This window comes from Thermobia domestica, chromosome 6, assembly GCF_964235325.1.
Source record: "Thermobia domestica chromosome 6, izTheDome1.hap1.1, whole genome shotgun sequence".
Lineage (NCBI taxonomy): Eukaryota > Metazoa > Arthropoda > Insecta > Zygentoma > Lepismatidae > Thermobia > Thermobia domestica.
In genome coordinates, this window is record NC_137459.1 from 57,737,946 (window position 1) to 57,760,946 (window position 23,001).

The 23,001-nt window shown below is 35.4% G+C and overlaps 1 protein-coding gene across 1 annotated transcript in view; it reads left to right on the plus strand.

The window, feature by feature from the left end:
- BORCS6 (BLOC-1 related complex subunit 6) overlaps positions 1-22,524 on the plus strand; it is a 45,353-nt gene extending 22,829 nt beyond the window's left edge. The window contains exons 5-6 of the mRNA XM_081761692.1: positions 12,588-12,664; positions 20,344-22,524. Coding sequence (XP_081617818.1) covers positions 12,588-12,664; positions 20,344-20,395 — 129 coding nt within the window. The 3' untranslated portion in view covers positions 20,396-22,524. The remainder of the gene's footprint in view (positions 1-12,587; positions 12,665-20,343) is intronic.
- Positions 22,525-23,001: the final 477 nt, after the last annotated feature.

Consider the following 23,001-nt stretch of genomic DNA (forward strand, 5'->3'; position numbering starts at 1 on the left):
AGGAGTCTGCGATACAAAGAAGTCCTCAACCGCATCTTGCACCACCCGGTCACCAGGGAAGTTATTGCTGCCAAGAAGCGATTGAGATTCTCGAAGAGGTGAAAGTTCATGGGAGCGTCGTGAGGTGAATACGGTGGGCGAGGAAGATTTTCATAGTACAACTCATGGAAAGTTCGTACTTTCTTTGATCGATTTATGGTCGTGCATTTTAATGCACTGTTAGCACATCATGTTTGTCGACCATTGCTGGATGGTAATGGTAAAGTTTGCGATGCATTTCTTGGACTTGAGCACTGTAATGAGCCGGAATTATGATTTCACCTTGACGCACAGTGGGCTGAAATCCCAAAACGCTGGTCGAAAGTCTTTTGATTTATTTATTTATTTATTTGAAAAGGCCGTCTGATCGGTTCGGATATAGTGAACGTCAACATGAAGAAAGAAAGAAAAAAAACTTTGATTTAAAGTATCATAACTTCGTTAATATTATACAGTTTTTAGATTTTCAAAATGGATAAAGTAGATGAAGGTATGTAGAATTGAAATTTAAATAAATAAAGCTGAGAAAAGAATTGAAGTTATCACAAATTATAATAAAGTTAACGAAAAATAAAGAAAAAGTAAGAAAAAAGTAGATAAATGCAGAAAAATAGTTATAAATTCCGCATATTTCTATCGACATATTGATTTTACGACACACACAATACTATAAGGCAACGGAATTTACACGAAACAGCTCCTCATAGGTGCGCTTGCAAAATTTATGTACGTGTTTCCCAATATACGTCCAGAATACCAATTTTTGACAATTATTAGTAATTTGAAACTATAGCAATAATATATACAGATGGTGATCAGAAAAATGGAAACACCTGAACGAAATTGCAACTTTGTAACATTCGCTCCCATGAGCAAATATTCTTATGCATTTTCAATATATAACGTTCAAAATTATTTTATATTAAAATATTTATTTTTGGCCAAGTCAAAGTTTCTTTTTTTTAAAGTAAACATCCCTTCTCCTAACCTCCGAGAACCATTGCCTTGCATCGACCACCCACTTTCACCAAAAAAGGGTCAGTAAGGTTCCCCCCTACTCTGGCTGAAGGAAGCACACCACCCAAGTTAAAAAACGTATTTTTTAAAAAAGAAAGCAGAAAACTGGACAATTGTCATCTACTCTACTGCGCCATCCTTTACAACAAATTTTCTTTTAAAATAAACCAGCCACTAACACAAAGAGTTTCTAATTTTTAAATTTTCAAAAAAGAGAAAAAAAAAAACTTTTTGTTGAAAATTAGTAAAAAAGCACTCGGGGAAGTGGGTGGCTGCAAAATCTTAGTGGTGCAAAAACACACAACTCAAAATTCCTACATTCCGTTCACATATTTTTTTGTGTATCAAAAAAAAATCAAAATGTGTAGCTAAGTGCATAATAGTAGTGCTTTGTTAAGGTAACTCGCGTAACAACTAAATTTACATTTACTCGCTCCAAAACCATAATATATATTTATAATCTATATTTACATACGTACAAAAAAACTATATCATTCGCAATTTTTTTTTTTAAACATTTTCTTTTTTAAAAATTTGGTTAAACAACGTACTAAGTGGCAAAGTTACATTCCCGCTTCATAGCGGTGAAATAAACACGCGTACATTAGTGCCTAATGGAAAAACTGAGTAAAGGTGTGCAATCAAATTAAAATATATATATATATATATATATATATATATATATAAACAAAGAAAGAAAAACTAAATAACCAATAGTGGGGAAAACCTTCCAAAAATTCTCGTCTCGAGAGGAGGTAGCCCAAAAATAAAAAAAAACTCATCTGCCAAAGATGCAGCCGTCGGGTTATGAAGGAAGGACTTCTATAATCCACGGTGTAGTATATAGCAGGAGCTACATCGCCTGCAGTGTAGTGCGGTGGATTCGCATCACTGAGGTAAATACATCTAAAGTAAACAATCCAAAGATGCAAGGCAACGGCAAAAAGGTAGGAGAAGTTTTAAACATTTTTCTCCCTCATTACAATTCAAAGCCGGAGTACTTTGGCCAATCCCATCCGCTCAGCTATCAACTCTATATAGCATCAGGTCAAAATAATTATCAATATTCCAATTTTCTGTCGTTGGACGGGAGGAACGATTTATAAACTTTATTTTTTTAAATTTACATACAATAACCAGGATGAGTTTTCTACATTATTTTTTTTATTTTATTATCATAACCATCCAAAATATAATTAGAATTTCTGCTATAATTAATTAACGTTATGTAATATATTTAAAAATAAAATTATATCTTAGTATAAAAAAAAAGTTAACAAACAACAAGGGTTTCAAATCTCAGTTCAGCATTTACAACATTTTTTTTTTTTTTTGTTGTTGTTGTTGTTGTTGTTGTTGTAACATAAATTTATCAATTATACTAATATTCGTTTAATACTGGTAATGCAGTGTTGTAAAAATATCAAATTTAAATCATTAAATAGGCATTATTTGCAAAAAAAAAAAAAAAAAGTTCTCACTTTTTTTTTTAAATATATAATTATAAACTCACTATTCCTAAAATATAAAAAATATGTCAACAATATATATAAACCGAATGATAAAAAGTAAATAAAAAAAATAAAATATATATATATTACGGCATCACATTATTAATTAACGTAACTCAAATTAAATTAGCTTAAATAAAAAATATTAGGCTTAGGCGTATCCCCGCAAAAAAAATATTTACAAAAAACATATCTACAAATTTAAATATCAACATTCCCCAGCTAAAGTACTTGGCCAAATACTCGTTTAACCTACCTAATTACCACTATAAATATTTATTTAAATATATATATTCTGTGTATGTATAAATGTGTATAATAATACCATATATTATTATTATTATAAAAATAATTAAAATTATTAAATATCTTGTCTTAAGGTGATTCATTTATTTTAATGCTAAATATGTATATAAATTTGCTTATATAATTATTATATAAACCAATGCATAAACAATAAGGTTTTAAAAGTGTACGTCTGTCCTATCTTCTTTTCTATATTTTTTTTGTAATTGTTCTCATCTTGCTAGCAAGTCAAAATCTATATTTTTTTTTTCTCACTCAATAACTCACCTCGTTCTACTTTCATCAATTTCTTTTTTATAGTTCTCCTTAAAAAATTTAATTTATGTGTAATGAGTACTTTTATATTCGCTAAAACAATTATTTTGCTATTGTGTCAAATTAACAAATCATAAAAACAAAAAATTCATTTCAATCTTTCTTTGTAACTGTCCTAAACTGTCAAAATAATATTGTTCTAAAAATGCTCTAATTTTATAATATGTTATAAAAAAAATAATAATAAAAATAGTAAAACTACAAACAAAAAGCCAAAATCCTTCAAATTTCGTAAATAATACCAAATTTAGCATCAATATAAAAAAATCTGGTTACTAAAATATCCTTATTTAAACTTATTTAAAGGGATTGAGAACATTTGTTTAATTAATTTTTTTAAAATCTATTTTTTTTAGAAAATCCCTGTCATTGTTATTTTGTTAACTAATTTATAATTCTTTTTATTCATTTTTAAAACTTAAAAATAAATTTTATCACTATTACCTAAATTTCATATAACTATTGTCATTTATTACATTGCCATTTTAACTTTCTACCCTCTCCAAACTTTAATAAATCATTTTTTTTTAAATTGTTACACCAACATAATAAAAAACAAACTAAGCTAACCATTTCAGGCTTAACAATCCAAATTACTCTTCTTCATTTAATTTCTTTTTTTTTAATTTTATTCACCCAGCATTTTTTTTTTTTAAATTCACTTGCTGCATGTAAAATAGTCAGCACAGCCCATCTCTTAAGTACCAAACTAATATGTCATATTTCTTTCAACTTTGCAGCATATGAATATTCTGCAAAATTAACCTGCAATTTCTATACCTAAACTTTCGTAATAACTACGCAACTACTTTTTCCTAGCGCCCTGGTTCCACCATTTTGGGGAAAAAGTAGAATAAATATTAGTCAATAATATCACTTTTACTCTCTCTTTTATCTTTCAACAAACAATAATCAATTTTAAACTTAAAAACCTAAAATTCAAGCCCCGTGGCATTAACTTCAGCTCTCCATAAGCTACATATATATCGGTATAATAATTAACGCATCCATTCACAGGAATCAAAATCAAATTTATCCCATCATAAATTTTAATTCCCCTATAATAGTCTCAAAGTCTCTATTTACAACTTACCCGATTAATATGGTGTCGGGCCACCTTTCGCCTTCAGAACAGCCTTGATGTGACGTGGGATGGAGGCATAGAGGTTGTAAATGGTAGCAAGTGGAATTTTACATCATTCCTCGTGCAGTTCATCGGCCAGTTCTGTGAGAGAGGATGGAGGTGCAAATCATCGCCGGAGTCGTGTTTCCAAGACGGACTACAGATGTTCAATTATGTTGAGATCTGGGGATTGGGCGGGCCAGGGGAGGTGTTGAAATTCATCCCGATGTTTCTCAAACCACGCTGCAACTGCGCCAGCTGTGTGAATGGGTGCATTATCATCCTGGAAGATGGCGTCATTGTCCGGGAACAACATCCTGACCATAGGATGCAAGTGGTCTCCTAAAATTGCGACATAATCGTTGGCAGTGATTCGTTCGCTAAGTGTGACCACAGAACCCAATGAAAACCATTATATGGCGGCCCACAACATAACCGAGCCGCCGCCATGTTTCACAGTTGGGCGGAGACACTGCAGATCATAAGCTTCTTTGGGCGTTCTCCACACATAAACACGGCCCGTGGTTGGGAATAGGGTGAAGGATGACTCATCCGACCATATCACACGTTTCCAGTTCTCAACGGTCCAAGTTGCATGGTCACGGCACCATTTGCGGCGTGCGAAAGCGTTATGATCCCTGATGAGCAGTTTGGCCCGTGCAACACGACCCCGTAAGTTCATGTCATGTAATTCGCGGCGGACTGTGATTGTCGAAACAGGGTGGGGGAGGTGCTGATTGGGTTCCTCCGTCACTTGCTCCGCAGTGGCACGACAGTTCTGCATGATAATGCGCTTTAATACCCGGCGTGACCTGTCACTCATGATTTTCTTCCGCCCACTTTTCCGCTTCCCCAACGTGGTTTTCCCGTGTGTTTTGTAGGCCGTCATCATCTTCGACACTGTCCCACGCGACACACCTAACACAGTAGCCATTGCCGTCACACTCACTCCACATAACCGCGCACCAACAATTTGTCCTCTTTGAAAATCTGAGAGGTCTTCTATTTTACACTATTTCCGTCTGCTGCAGCCACTGGACACTGCTGTTCCACTGAGCCTGACGTAGTATGGAGACTGACCTAACACACCACCCCCAGCGGTCCGGCGTTTCGGGCGCAACGACACCACTGCCAACCCATACATCCGACGTGTTGCCAACTACAGGTGTTTCCATTTTTCTGATCACCATCTGTATATACCGGGTATGTTATTTTGTAATATTGTAATTTACTTCATAAACATTTTGAGTTGAAATTCTGACTATAATCGTTATCAGTGACCTCAAAAATATGATGAAACTAGTTTTCAGCCTATTTGAAGATGTTTTAAAGATGTTTTCCCATCGTATTTTATCCGCCATTTTTAAGTTTTTGATTTTTGACATAATCGTTATCAGCGACCTCGAATACCTACATATTCATAACGTCATGCAAATTGAACAATATTTTCATATTTTGACCAGCGTTTGGGATTTCAGCCCACTGTGATGACGAAGAACGGCATGATGGCTCACTGTTATAGGTCAACATACCGGAAACACCACCTTGTGCTGGTGGAGAGATGGATGTGGAAATCATCGTGGACATTGATTACGATTTAATTCTCGTAACCGTTTCTGATTGTCGTACCAGGTTCATTTTTCATCAGAAGTGAGAGTCCAATATAGGAAACTTTTCCGGTCACTCCTTACACTCCACACCTCCAGACGGCGATTCTTGTGCGATGTCATCTCATGTGGCACCCGTGAGTCCACCTTTTTCACCTTACCGATTGTACGAAGTAGCCGAATGTCAGTGGTATTGTATGGTGTATGCCTAACTGGTCTGCAGTCGCACGAATACTTTTCCGAGAGTCCGCTTCCACGGTGTTCCTGAGGAGTTCATCAGAATATGCTGTTGGTTGATGGTCGCGAAGCTCATTTCTCAGTGTTTTCAAAGGCGTGAAATTTGGGAATCCAACGGCATATTGTGTATTCATTCACCACTCTTTGCCAAATCGACGGTTGATATTTTCCACTGCTAGACTTGTAGAATCTCCCAGTTTGAACTCGTACCTCACCACTGCATGTTGTTATGGTTCGCTTTCTCAAGGCTGTGTTTAACAACACTGCCTGCTGATTGGACTTTCCAGCCTGTTTCCTGAACATGTATAAAGTTCGTGACGTATGACCCCGGTCCATTCACTGATTGCACTGCAGAATGTGGTTTCCCACTAGATGTAAAATTCGACATTTCAGTCTTTCGTAATCCATCTTAAATATAGGTTCACATCACATATTGCGTCGGTGCTGGAAAGTGACAGGGACGCTAATATCGTACCAGCCACCCGACTCAGTTTACTTGCTTAGCTAAGGTAGTCAGATCCTCTGAATTTAATTTTAAGTCTTTTGTCGTATCTCCCGAATTGTTTTAACCTATCGGAGTGTCACTTTAATCCTTAGGCGTTACTTAAAAAAAATTAAAAAAAAAAAGGTTCACTGAAGATAAGAGGACTGATCTCGTTTTATTTTTATCCCCGTTATTAAAAGGGGCGTGCAATGGCTTGTCAAAAAGCGGAAAGGTTAGGATGTGTTTTTCCCCGAATCCTTACGCAGTTATCCATTAGTACAGTTGTGTGCCAAGGCCCCCCATTCGAGCTTTTGTCAAAAATCAGAGTGTCTATCGGTCACAAAATCAGAAAACGGTCATTGAAAGTCAAGAAACTTAGCTTTATTTTTTTTATCTGTACAAATATAAATAGAGACTGAAAAATTTTGTTCTATAAAACGTCAAAATCCGGCACCAAAAGTGTCTATGGTCGGCTTTAGACGCTACCAAATCCCAAGCAAAGCACGCTTCTGTCGCATGCATGAAAATTCGGCCTAATTCGCACCGAAATTCGCTCTTGAGAATGTTACAAAATTTTATGGTTTGGTAAAGAAAAGGTCACGAAATTTCATTTTGGAATTTTGGTATACACCCTGTAAATTTTAATTTTTGAACACTTTGTTTCTCTGAAACTAGAAATTTTGTATATTGAGCATTTATGATCGTATGACACTCCAGTAAAGTATTTTCAAACTAAGGTGGTTGGATCCCCTACAAGACGCCCTATTCGAAAACTGGTGCCTACCTGCCTCTTGACTGTTTTTATTTCATTCCAAATAGGTTATTCTGAGTACGGTTTCGTAATTAAATTTTGTGTGTGGAAATAAACAATTTTGTGAATTAAAGAGAGAACCAACTCAAAATTTAGTGTATATAGTGCTTTGATTTATAATACTTATTATTTCCATTTGACAAAACCTCGATACATTTTCTCTCAAAATTGACGCCTCAGTTATTGCACCAGAAACAGATATCTTCCAATACATTACTATCATATATTATTGTTACAAAATAGTTAAATACCAAGGACCAACATATTAGCAACAATCAGTAAATTGATTAATTTGGAAGCGTTACTAGGAAATATTCTTTTTTTGTTACGTGACATTATGTAGTGTTTATAATGTTCTATATAAATCTAGTATGGTTTTGGGATTCACATATCAATATGTGAGTAATGTGCATGATAAATGGATTAATAATAATAATAATAATAGAAAGGCAAGTAACACAGTGGCGGATTAAGTTTCGTCGGCACCCTAGGCACAAACCTAATGTGCGTCCTTCTCAAAAGAAAAAAAGTATTTGCAGTATTTTAAGGCTAACATAAAATTAGTGAACGTACTGAAATAGAAAGCGAAGTATAAAAATCAATAATAATAGTAATAGGCCTAGTACAAACAATTCATTTTATGTATGTGCTGTTCCTAAAATTATGTAATGCATTGAGAAATTAAATTCACGAGTCATAAATGAAGGTGCTTCCGCCTCACTTTGATTCCTGCAAACTCGTATATAAGTTCTTCAAAGTTGATGTCCATCAGTCAAGATGTCTGCTTCTATGTGAAGAATAGATAACTCGTTCAGTATTTTATTACACATGGTTGAACGGAGATAGGTCTTCAGTCTTTTTAGAGCCGAAAACGAACGTTCAACTGAACAGTTGGTTACAGCAGTACACAAAAATATTCTTAATGCAATCTCCTTATTTGGAAACACAGACTGCAACTTTTCTTTCCATATAAACGCTTACATTTCTGCTGGTGAGTCACAGATTTCTTCCGGTTTTCAGAAGTCCCGCAAAACGTACACATTCATTTGGAAATGTTGATTCTAGATCAGTTTCATATGCAGGCTGAAGGTTGGCTGCGCGTTCAGAAATGACACAAGAAGAACTTTGCAGAAACTTACTAAAAAGCATGAAGTTGTCAGACATTATTTTATAGCTATACTTTCTTCTAATTAATTCAACGTGCAATTTATCAAGAATAGGAAGAAACACCTCAACTTTAAATTGTGCTCTTCCTGTTAGAACGACCTCATTGTCTCTTACTTCTTCGGCTTGAATGTCACGTTTTCTAAACCTTTTATAAATACACTCGTAATCCATATCAGTTTTCTCCATGGATTTTTCCTCATAATAGTCGAACATGCCACGAAAAGAAGTTATAAAGTTCACAAGTGATTCAAATAAATCATGTACTATTATCTATTATCATCTACTATCTACTACTATCTACTATTATCATCTATGTTGGCACTTTATAATTTCACGATGACACTCTGGAATCTCTGCAGTATATCATTCCAAAAAGTAATCATGAAAGCTGTTTTCAACCTGCTAAGTTGATTCAAGAGGGATAAGGCCTCATTTCGAACTAGAGGTTTCTCAAGGGGATCATCGCTTACATGAGTATGGGTCTGAATTACACTATCCCAGTTCTTACATATACATGTACAAGTCTCCTCTCGTGTGACCAACGTGTCTGTGATAAAGATTTTAGTGTTTTCGTTCTTGGATACACGAAAGAAGCAAGTAAGTTCCAGCGTTTTGTTGAACTGAAAAAAAAAATGTAAATATTTTGAAGCACATTGAAAAAAGCACATGCTTTGCTACAACTGCTTGCTGCGCTACTTCCGACCCAATTCAAAGAATGAGCTACGCAGGGCACATAATACACTTTAGAATATATTGCTTTAATTCGAGCCTGTAAACCTGTATATGCCCCTGACATATTGCTGGCATTGTCGTACGACTGACCTCTGCAATTAATAAGGTCAATAGAATGTCTGGTCAAAATATCTATTACAGCTGTGGCTAGATTTTCAAACTTCTGACCTGGATTTGACAAAAACGAATGAAACCTTTTAACAAGTTTACCCTCTTGATTCCCATATCTTAACACAAAAGATAACTGATCAGTATGCGAAATATCTGGAGTTGAATCAATTATTATGGAGAAATATTTGCTTTGTTTTATGTCATTAATAATTTCTTTTCTCATTCTATCAGGAAGTAGTTCAATAACTTCATCACAAATTGTAGAACACAAGTAGCTTGTATGACCTTTCCCCGGATTTCCATACCGTTCATTGTGTTCCACAAGAAATGGATCAAACTCGGCAATAAGCTCTAGACATCATGTATTGCCCGTTGTGCAGAGAATTGAATTTTTCTTTGTGACCACATAAAGGAAGCCCGCGACGTGACAACTTCTTTACGACAGAAAAAACTCTTCTTAAGACACTGACCCAGTACATACGTTCTGTCTGAATATGTGATTAAAAATGGTTCTCCAAGGTCCCAACAGATTTCTGCAGTGTTCGCAGTTTTTGTGTTCAGAATTTTCGTGTGATGCTAGAATATTTGAAATGTTTTTCCAGTCTGAAATGCCGTGAGTTCCGATCTTTGTCTTGCCTTTGAACAACCTACATGATGCACAATAAACGGCGCCAGTACTACACGAATATACCAAATAATTCCGCAAAATCGATTCGCCATTTACAAGTTTACGGGAAAAAAAAACCTCTTCAGTTCAGTTCATTTTGAGTTTAACGTCCCGTTCAACAGCGTGGCTATATGAGACGTGTACCTCTGATTAACGTGAAATCCGAACCACATAAGCTCCCACCGGGAATCGAACCCGGGTCTCCCACGGGTTCGATTCCTGGTGGAAGCTCATGTGGTTCTGATTCCACGTTTATTTAAAAATCTTTTCTTACCTGCTGTGAATCTTTGCGATTTAGAAAAATCGTTTTCAGTATTCTGATTAATTTCACGTCTTAGAAGAATGTTAATTGTAGGCTCATTCAGGCACCACTCGGCAGTATCGTCACTAACAAAATTTGCACTCTCACTGTCACAATCACTAACTCCTACAAACTGAGGAGTCACTACTTTAAGTGCACTTTCTTCCTCCACTAAACCCACAATATTGTCGACGTTTTTCGTTTCACAGAGTTCACTCGATGTAACCGCTTCCACTTCAGTTACTGAACTGCTTTCGGAAATCACTTATATCAAGCTTTTTCTGTAAGGTTGCTTCTCTTTCACGCTTTTCGTTTGCAAGTTTACGATAAGCCGCTCCACTTAATTTTGTTCACTTCATGCTGCTGGATAGAAAAACACACCAAATCGCAAACGCACTAACAACCAACTGAATGCACCAGAAAATACAGTAAGACAAAAACTAGTTGCATCGAATTAGATATCTGCGTATTTATTTATTGCAAAGCACAAATATTCGTCTGTGTATAATAGAAGTAGCTCCGAGTAGATTAATAATACGGTTCAAAAACAACCACTTTTGCGGCCCATGCGAAAGATACACTGACTCACTTAACAATAGTTTCAAAAATGACCGACTGTATTTTCTTTCGGCCTGTCTTTCTTACGTATTTTTTTAAAAAACAAGACTGACATTGTACAGGCAATGCGACTATGCGAGTTTCAAATAATCAGTCTTCTTTGTAGCCTGACCATTGGTTTCGCAAGGGTGGTGAAAGATCGACGGTTTATTTACAAAAACAAACCAGCAAGGTTGGGTGGGCGGCTTGCATTATTGTCATTGTAAGTGATAAAAGTTATAGCACGGGTTTAAAAAAACAAAATGATTGACTACTCAATCCGAATCTGAAGGAGGCAGAGCAGACGAAACATTTGTCGATAACACACAAATACTATACACCAAGGTTTCTTTCCTATGAAGCAGAAGTGTTGCAAACCATTGATTTGAAACATTGGATTCAAAGGTCTAAATTGTTACTGTGTACGTAAAACATTTTTTTAATATTCTGGAAAGATTTGCCGCCCCTAGGCACGTGCCTAGTGGTCCTATTTGGTAATCCGCCACTGGTAACACATCATTTCCCATTGTCTCTACCATATTGTAGTTTATAAATATGATGTTAAATATTCGAAAAAGAAAAGTAACCAATTGGTAATAATATATGTAGGGTGATGATAATTAGTCCCACTTTCAAAATGTTGTAAAAGAAGGAACCACTGGTCAGAATGACTTCAAATTTGAACTGAATATACTTGAAGAAGGGGGAAACGGTATGGCATAAGAAGAAAAAGTTTCAAAGTGTATCAATAGATGACGCTGTGAGCCACACAGTAAGACACACTTTTGCTCTAGAATTTCTTTATCGAGAAAGTGGACAATGAATGGCCATGGAACATTTTGTAGACAGACGAAGCCCATTTCCATCTTCAGGATAATTAAAAACCTTTTTTTCTTACCCAGTGTGGTACGACCTTGCCGTAGTGGATGGGGTTTCCACTAACAGTGCCAGAACTGTTGAATGACTTGCAAGTTTTTTTTTTTTTTTTTTTTTCCGTCACAAGACCGAAACAATCATACACATTGAACAGTACAGTTTGTTTAATGTGCAAGTCATGCCAAAGCCGTCGTATTTCGATTCAAAATATCACTTGTAGCCGAATCCATTTTCGTTATGCTGAATCCGCAGCGCCATCTTGATACATTTTGGAACTAATTTTCTTATGCGATACCGTTTCACACTTCAAATACATTCAGTTCAAATTTGAAGTCATTCTGACCAGTGTTTGTGTATATATATATATATATATATATATATATATATATATATAGCATTTTGAAAGTGGGACTTTAGTTATAATCACCCTCTATGTTAATAGTATGGTTCCAGGCCAAAAAGGAGCAATATAAGAGTCATGCTATTTTATCCCGATGTGAGAAACATTATCAAACGACTGGTGAGGTAAGGGTGGGATAAAACACGATGAAGTTTACTGAGAACATGTAGCTAGTCAGAAACTGTAACGATACAGAAAGCACCACTAGTAATAATGGTTATATGTAGTTTACCCGTATGTACAGTGTAGTATACCCATTTTGTGATACTTTACATTCTATTTACAGTCGATGTACCAATTAATGGCGAAGTGTGAGGAGTTGAGTAAAGCCATGAAGCCAATCTACAGACTATCAGATAAAATGTATCCTTTAGTGTTAATAATTGGTAACATATTTTATATGTTAACTTTAGGAGGAAATAGAAGCTTTGCTTCTTAATTTGGTAGTATACCAGTGTGATACATGATTAATTATTTACAAAGTTAGGTAAGAATTGTGTGTGTGTGTTTCTGCTACAAATTGATTACGATGAATCTAAAACCATAGAAAATGTTTGTAGTGCTACAGTACTTACTTTTTGTGTCTTAGGATTTTGGAATTTTACTTTTGAGTTTTTATTTTACGGAAAACTCTCGATTATTCGCGGTCTTTCTTTGGACGATAAATTTCGGCATTAAAAGGAAATCATTATGACGAAATACTGTTTTAAAAAAACCTAATGAAGTGTTTTAACACGAAAAAACAAAGTTGACTGATTTTTAAAAGATACACCAACAAACTTGTAAGTACAGAATATTACTGTTTATTAAGTCATAACTATTTTTAGGTCCCTTATTCTAAATAAAAATTGCTCAAAAGCATTTTCGTGTCAATTTATGTCCTTTTTCGGCCATTTTGCGGATTATCTGCGATTATCACGCCACCACAAAACTCCCTCATAATCGGAGTTTATTGTACTCGAATCGAACATGAGTATGAAAGCACTAACGAGAAAGTTTAAGCTTTCTAATCATAAATGAATGACAATCGTAGCTTGGAAAAACATAAACAATGTGAAAAAAGATTAAGAACAGCGAACCACATATAACCTATTATCGTGTCACATCAACTAAGTTAGCGAACGTAGATATACAAACTGTTCGACAGTTTTTTTTCTTTTCTTTTCTTCAAAACCTAAGGTAAAAATCGAAATATTCAGTATGTTTGTTTTGTGTATGACTCGAAATAATACGTGCCGCAGCTGAGAAGCTTCCATGGTCTACAATTTTCAGCTGACCTTTTTGTCTTCACGTACGATTTCTGTTTTTATATCGTCCATCAGCTGTAGCCTTCTGCTCCCCCTCCCTCTCTTTCCTGCCACCATACCCTCTAGCACGTCCCTCATAATACAGTTCCTTCTTAGTCAATGTCCCAACAAATTTCTCTTCCTCTTCTTAGCAATACCTAAAATTGTCCCTTTCTCGCCAATTGTTTCTAACACTTTCTCATTTGTTTTCCGTTCAACCTAGCTAATTCTCTCTCTACATCTTCATGTGGCACCGGATACCGTAGTCGCTAACTCTGTCGTCTTTGGTCCCGGGTTCGATTCCCGGTGGGAACACTCGGTCGAGAAGTGTAAAAGCTTTTTTCAGGCCAGCCATCCTGAATGAGGTTTTCCTGGGTTTTCCTCATTCATATCAGGTAAATACCCAGGTGCTAGCTAACATAAGAGTCCCAGGCCACTTTCTTCCTTCCCCATTCCTTTCTGCCTTTCCAATTCCGCGAGTAGTGTAATCGCCGAGGGACGTAATCCCTCATAGTGACGGGCTGATATGGCCATTGATGCGGAAAGCTCAGAAATGTAATGATAAAACCCTATACTTCTCGAAACCCACATTTCGAAAGCTTCTAGTCTTTTTTTTTTTTTTTTTTTTTCCATCGTCTATGCGTAATATCCAAGATTTCTGCCCCATACAGTACAATATTCCAAGTGAAGCATTTTATGAGTCTGTTCCTCAACTTTTTATTTAAGAACCCAGAAAATAGACTTTACTTCCTCCGAAATGCTTCTTTCGCCATTCCCATTCTTGCTTTTATTTTACGTTTGCACTTCATATCATCACTAACAATACTACTCAGGTATCAAAAACTAGTCACCTGTTCTGTTTTTTCCCCTCTTACTTCTTTATGTCTGCAATATATTATTGTAGACATAATGCTGAAATCTAAGATATGGTTACTTCCCTTGTATTTTAAAATAATTGAATTGAAGCAGTAAAGTTCTTAAGTTGCAATTAAATTGTCATAATAGGTTTTAAATCGGCAAATTGCCTACACACTAGCGACAATTTTTGACGTCATGCAGCGCAGGTAGCAACAGCTAACAGTCCAAACTCAAAATTTGATGGGCAAGAAGTCGGAAACAAAGATCTGCACACCACAGTCTTTCATATGTGTATTATGCTTTCCAAGGTCTGCCAGCATTCAAAATTTAATCAAAACTGGATGAGTTCCGTCAATTGTGTCCAAAATAGCAATTAGTGATTTATTATTATTATTTGTTCTGAAAATTTAGCTTGCAAAGTCCGAACTTCAACTTTGAATTCAATAACTTGGGATCAAGGTCTCCGCTGAACCATATCTCTGGGCCGCGATGGCTCAGTGGTAGAGCATTCACCTCTGGTGTGTAGGGTCTCTGGTTCGATTCCAGCTCGCGTCAAGTGGACTTTGTGGTGGGCAAATACCGTCTGCCTGGGCTTTCTTGGGGCTCTTCCGTTTCCTCCCACTCCACCATTTCCTTCATTTCCCATCATCACCGTCTCCTTTGGCCTAGCCAGTGTAATCGTGGAACGTAAAACTGAAAAAAAATCATTTCATTTCATTTGAACAATATCTGAAATGATGATTGTCCTAAATGAGCTCAGTCGTTATATGAAATATATTGGGCAGATTTTTGGTTCCCCAGCTTTTGACCATCAAAGTTTTGATCCTAGTAAAATAAGCCCGAACCTCAACTTTTATGGTCAATAACCCGGGGACCAATGGTTTAGTACCATGCCAAACTTAATCAGGATTGTATAAAGGTCATCGCTCGCGTTTTAGTGAAATTATCTAATTTCACCATGCCCAAACCCATCTTCAATATCTAATAACTCAGTAACCAAAGATCTGCACAACATAATGTTACACATACCAAGTTCGTCGATAACATACGATATTGAATTCCTTCTCACCAAGATCAAACCCAGCAGCCATTAACTTGGGAACCATAGGTTTGAAGTCCTAATATTTCATATGTCTACTATATTCGTCAAGCACTATCAGTATACCAATTTTGAATGAGTTTCATTGACCGCGTACAATATATGATACTATCATTTTGATTGATTTGTAAGAAATAATCACATGGATAACATATACACAATGGGATACGGACAAAATCTCGCGGCCGAAACCTCGCGGGACAAAATCTCGCCGGGCCAAAACCTCGCCACCCAAAACATCGCGTGGCCAAAACCTCGCCGCAAATGAAACTTTTCTTTAAAATTTAGCCAATGAATTTCTTAATATGCAATTCCACATTACAAATAATAATAAAATAATAATAATAATAATAATAATAATAATATGATACAAAACATAGTGTGCGTGGGCTTTCTCGGGTTATTCCCGTTTCCTCCCACTTTCTTTATTCGATCATTTCCTTCATCCTGGTCATCTACGTCTCCTTTAACCTACAGGACATAATCAAGGGACGTCGTAAAAACTCATATATTCTTTCATACTTTTATAAATGTTATTAGATTTTTGTTAAAATTTTAAGTTTTTGGATGTTCCAAAGTTCACGTAAGTTGTCATTACTTTCCTTATGCAGACTTTCTTTCCCTATAACCAGTTTAAAAACACCCTGTCGCCCTACCTTCACATTGAAATTCTCTAATACAGAAATAGAATTTTCATATGTTATCGCGGGACTTGGTCAAATACCCGTGATACTTCTTCTGAAACAGCGTCTTTTATACCGTCATCCTTATCATCTGTTGGAACATTTACATTTCGAGATTTTGGGTATGGCGATATTTTGGGGCGCGAGATTTTGGTCCGCGACGTTTTGGCCAGGCGAGGTTTCGGCCCGGCGAGATTTTGGAAGGCGAGGTTCTGGCCGCGAGGTTTTGTACCCAAACCATACACAATACAGTTTATTATTCAGTCATGTGAGAGATAAGACAAATTTACGGAAATAGATTTTTAAAAATGCAAATTATACTTAAAGAAAAACGAAGCAATAGAAAACTTACTTTTAGAATTAAAATACCTAAGGAAGATACAGGTTTAGTGAGAAAATATGAAAGATTTTAAAATGAAAGGAACTAAGAAAAAAGAAAAATTGAGAAGAAAAAAAAACAAGACTTTTAGTGGAGAGGTACGACTGACAATAACAGTTCAACCTATATTATTAAACAACTCCAAGATAAATACTACTTCCAAAAAGGACAGGCCCTTAATGTAGGGTTTATTTTGGCATTCCCTAGTTCTATTGGTGAATCAGCTTCGATTCACTACTTTTCGTTTGGTAATTTTATACTTTGAAATATGAGTGACACGCAGTGGCTTATACTGGTTTTATGGTTTGGGCTACCACTAATCTTTATAACAGCTGTACATTAATAACTATGTTATTATTATTATTATTATTATTATTATTATTATTATTATTATTATTATTATTATTATTATTATTATTATTATTATTATTATTTAGTTTCTACGTTACTATACAGTCTTCAAAATAAAAAAGACGTAGAACATTTTTCTTTTTATCAAGTAGTTAAATATGATTTGCTCTTCACTAGAAAGCCTTATATTATCTTAATAGTTAGTACAGGAAAACTATTGTACATTTTCATCTTCATTTGCTGCACAAAACATCCCCACATTTTGCTTTGGATAAGTTGTAACCCCACTCACACTCAGAAATTTTTGTTAGGAGAGGTCCAAACTTTAGGAGGTCAATACTACAAGCCAATACGAATATGTATTATTGAAAGGCTATTTATTATTCTGCATCCAAGAAGACGATATATATTTATATTTTCAGGGGAAAAGTTATAGAACTAGATCGTTTTTATAAGAGAAAGAAAAAAATGAAATGAAATCTTTGAGTTTTACGTCCCACGGTTGTGCCTGTTAGGCTAAAGGAGACGGTGATGATGAGAAATGAATTGAAATGATGGAATGAAGAAAGTGGGAGGAAACAGAACCCCGAGAAAATTCACGCACATGGTGTTTGTCCACCACAAAGTTCCATTTGCGTGAGCGGGGATAGAACGCGAAATTTATATTTTATTTTCCATTGTCGCGAGCCGATTTTGGGTCCCGAGTTAGAAACCCTGTAACTCGAAAACGAAGCGGAATTCGACTCATGTTTATAGGAACTTTTCTGGTGGATTTGATGTCAGGATTCATCTCTCAAAATTTTCATACTCCCTTTCAAATCGCCTTGTGTATAGGATCTAAATACCCATAGGAAATATTTACATTTCAAGTACAAAAATCGAAATTTCAATAATTAATTGGGAATGTTAGGGGCTGCAGCCGCATGAACGGTTAACGATATTAAATACTGAGGTACTTCTCCAATACATGTAAAAAATTCAGGTTTTTAAAAGGTGGGTTTTTGAGAAAATGGCGCCCAAACATGGCGTCTTAATGAAATTTTCAGCTTTTCATCATGCTATAACGTGGGATGTAATAATCAGAAACGTAAGTAAGTCCATATTTGCAAGAGATCTTATGGAGTAGATTTCGATGCTAGAAGCAGATGGTTGGTGTTGCTCATGAGGACAGAAAAAAAATGTTTGAAGTTAGCAAAAATTTCACCAAAGTTGGCAACATTGCGAGTGAATTGCGCGATTCCTATTGGACCAATAGACGAATTTTGGCTCTCCACTCAAACATACAACTTTATACTCCTTCTGCTATTGCGATCATGTTACTAAGTACACTCGTTTCTGTACAACAAAACTTTTAATTTGACATGTTTTTCAGTTTTTAGAGCAATCCGAGAGGAGGGCAGCCATTTTGGAAGGCTGTATATCGAAGGAAATTTTTTTTTTCAGCGAAAGGAAAAGATATGGGTCTAATAATATTGCATGTAGATCCCATATAAAAAAAAAAAATGAAATCTGAGACTATGATTGGGACCAATTGTGCTTTGCCTGGACGATTTGAAATGGAATCGGTCGGGAGAACCTCGAGAAAATTCACGGACACGGTGTTTGTCCACCACAAAGTTCACTTGGCGTGAGCGGGGATCGAACCAGGTACCACATGCACTAGAAGTAGACGCTCTACTACTGAGCCTCCGCGGGCTCTTATAAGAAGAAGAGTACAGATGAACTGTAAGATCAAATTTTCTTGCTACATAAATCATTTCCCTGTTCAGACAAGTATAGTTTTATTGAGAAACTGTGGCACATATATGGTAGGATGTTTTGAGGGGTTCCGGACCCGTGGTCCCCATGAGTGCGCCATTGTGTGCGATTTATAAAGAACGCTGAAATAGGCGATTAGCAAACAAAGAAGACTCAGTCTGTAAGAGCCTTCGCAACGTAACGCAAATAATGAAACAAGTGATTATGATTATGCCAACTATCGCAAAATACTGTAAAACACAAACTTTGCATTGCGTTAACGTAAACCGCTACGGAACGAGGCTCAAGATGTCCGAGACATTTCCCGGAGACCCCCCAAAATGCATTGTCATTCTCGTATAACTTTTCTTTAACTTCGCTCACGCCCAAGAAACCGATTACTCCAGAGGAAGCTGGTGTTCTCCGCTACCCGTTCGTATGCTGTGGGCGAAGGAGGAGGGAAGGGGAATGCGCTCATAACTCATTCTTCTTGCAGTTGAGTGACGACAGGCGGTTTCCTGCTGCGTTGCCAGATTGAAAATCTAAGAAAGCGAGACAGGGTGCGTGAACAGTTAGTCGATTTTTCTAAATTTATACATTTTGCAGAAACTTTTAACATTGAAAGAAGGCAGTAAAGTATAAAATTAACAATATAAATTAGTTTACATTATATTAACTTTATTTTGAAATATTCTTAGGCGGCTACCGCTGGTAGGCCTGGTAGCCCACGAATTACGCCACTGGTAACACGAAGTTCTTGAAATACAGTAGACTCCCGAGTATCCGGCTCGCGACTATCCGGTCTAGTTTTCTTTTATCGTAATTAAATGAGGAAGGCAAGGCGAGCCATTAGCAACATTGCCAAGGCATTGGAAGAGGGCGTCTGCTACGATCCTCCTACGTGTCGTGTGCAAAATACAAGTTGTGGCAGGAAAAGAGCAGCGTTCTGCTACTTGTTCACTGTTTCGTTAGTGTGTAACGGACCTCAATACAGTACGTACAATACTGTATTCGTAAATTATTCTTAATGTTGATAAAGAAATGAGTTCATAGAACTCCAGTCTATCCGGCCTGACATTACTTAATAAGCATATATCTTTATTTTAGTAAAATTTGAAGCTCTTCAGGTTGACATAAAATAGAGGTAAACAAAGATGTGGAGCATAAAGTTGGTGTCTTCCCACCAGACCTTGTCTGTTTTTAGAGTTTAATCAAAAATTAGTGATTGAGTTTACTCGTTCATCTAATTATTTTAAATAATGACTTGAACAAAAATAGAAATACTCGTTTCTTGGACTGTAATTTTGGTACGGAAACATTTTCAGTATATTCTTTTAAGTGTCATTTCTTCCATGTGGCTAAGAGTTCTCGATGTTATACTTCTTGATTCCATAATACTTATATTTGATTACTCACTTTTAGTTGGTTGTTGGAGTTTTTAACTCCTAGTTCAGCAGCGAGGCTATATGAGATATGGACCTACATCTTAACATGGGATCCGAACCACATGAGCTTCCATCACGAATCCAACATGAGTCTTCCACACCGAAGGCGTGTACGCTAACCATGTAGTGACGAGGAAGCTTTGGTGATTTTTAGAAAAGAGAGAAGAGTTTTCAGCTTTGTTATTTTCCTTAATCTCTTTACAGTAAAGAAATTAAACGACTCCTGGATTTATTTGAGAGCGCCGTCAGCAGCTAGCCCCCAAAGAGAGGCTATGCTTTTTTTTCTGCATCAATTATTTAAAGGCAACCGTAGTGTACTAAAATGAAAACCGTATTAATGAGTTTGGAAGAAAGTAGATTAAGCAAAATTGTAAAGTGTTATGATTTTCGTTAACTACAGTTGATTATTGGTAAAGTTTCTCGGTCCGTATGTATTTATAAAACGTTGGTGAAAAATTGCGGAGTGTAAATCTGTTTAAATTTTTGTAGTTGTTGTTTTGTGATTACGGTAGTTAATGAACTCGCAGTATAGTACCTGGCATTTATTTTAATAATATTATTATTAAGTATATTTACTTTTAAAGTGTTTTGTACATTGTTTTATGTATGTTAAGAAAAAAGTTTTATTGAAGTTATATATATATATATACAGATATTTATTTATATAGGAGGATTCTAAGTTCTATACATATAAAATTTTATTGGTATTTGTGAAATGAAATAATTACAAAATTATATAAATCAAGGTTGAAGCTGGACTAATTTTATTATTGATTTATTGATTGATTACGGTTTAATGAATTCATATGCAGCGAGGCTATTTTTCCCTTGTCATGAGTTTAATTATTATTTAGTAAAATGCGAAAAAAAAAAATCAAAATTTCCTAATTTTCATGATCACTTCTTAAATATGCAAAAGTTATCATCCAAAGTGTCAATAAAATGAAAGAATATAAATCTCGATCAACAAACTAAGTTTTGACACCAAATTCTTGAATTTGGTTAAGATAATTTCAAAAAATGTGAAACATTTTTTCTCGATTTTTTCAAAGGTCACTAAAGGCCTCAAAGTTCCAGCTTTATATCTTAAATGAATGTGTTTTATTGGGGGGTGGGGGGATGGCTGTTAACCACATGCAATTGATTTATAACTTACACATTGAAATTTTAAAGTTCTAAACTTACTGTTAGTAATATTTGCAGATGGAGAAATATTTTTTCATAAAGTTCCTGTGTATATACTGTATAGGAAACGAGTAAAGTGTGTTTAATGTGAGCGAAAGAAGAACGGATGATTGTACGAACTATTAGTGACTCTAAATAAGCAAATTTATTATAGGTCGTAGTATAGCACTGAAATTACTTAAATTGATCAAAATTACTTTTTGGAGCTGTGTGAAGGCAGAAAGCATCTTATGGTTTAACACTTACGCGGTAAGATTCGATTCGATAGAAGAATCTGATCTGTAGAGGTCGATTTTTAAGTAAGGACAGGTATTTTTTGCTAGAGTTGATTCGTATATGGAAGGACATTGTGAATATATCAGCAATGAGCAGAGAAAATTAACTGTGTACGTTCAGTAATAAGGTAACGAAAAGGTTTTAAATAAAATTGTATGTTGTTTATATTAGGAATACTACTGGAGCCTAAAAAATTTTGAGTCAGGAACATTAGCGCTTGAATGTACTTGTTTATCACAGAACTATTATTCAGTTTCAAATGTATGACATCATTCGTGTGTAACACATACAAAAGTTATATTATCGGCTGTTTATATCATCGAAAGCTTCGGAGCCAGTAATTTCTCTCTAAACTGGAACAGTGCTTCCTCTATTTTCACTTCGTTCAAATTATCGCAGAAGTTAACAATATAATATATTTTCTGCGTGATTTTGCATTAAGTAAAAGATACTATTCAGTAAACTAGGCCATGCTTGTGAGATACTTTTTGTGCGTCCCCAGTTTGTCGTCTAAGACTAAACGTCATAATTAATTCAGACTGCACAAACAATTTCACTCAGTAGTTTTGCTTAATACTAAATTATTACGCACAGAAATGTCAGTGTTGATTCCTGCAATATTTTGGATAAAAGTTACGGGCCACTGCACGAAACTTTCTCGCTCAAATTCCTGAAACTCTATCTTCTAGTCCTGCAGATATTAATGAAATATTTTCTTGTGAAATAGAAATAAAATTATAGGACATTTTTGGAGAACTTCACCGAAAGAAAACTCGTCTCCGAAAGTAAACTACCCCTTGCAGATTTTTTTATAAGAAATAAGTTATATCGTATGTTAGTGTTATATTAATGAAATTTGCTTACAAATTAATAACTAAATCACATGTGTGGCATTTTACAAAATTATCAAAAAAAAAAAGTAAACTTTGTGAATATTCTCATGGAAGTGATTTATGGAACTGGAATAATAATGAAGTGATTTATTTATGAAATATGACCAAAAATCGCCTGAGTTGTTTTTGAGTGCGTAGTGTGAAAAGAAACATCCCCAAGAGTGGAATACCTCTTGAGATTTTTTTTTTTTTTTCGTAAGGAATAATTTAACAAGATTATAGAGCTGTTATTGAAATATTTATGAAATATGTACAAAATCACAGGAGTTGTTAATGAAACATTTATTTATGAAGTATGAATAAAATCGCCTGATTCGCTTCTGAGAAAATCGTCCGAAAGAGAACTCATCCCCGAGAATAAACTACCCCTTCTCAATTTTTCCGAGTGAAATGTCTTGTACCTTATAATGGGGTTGTTTTTGGAAATTTATGAAATACAGACAAAGCCGTCTTTGAGAAAATTGCAATTTTCTATTTTCACCTTTAAGTTAACTACCCTTATTTTTGG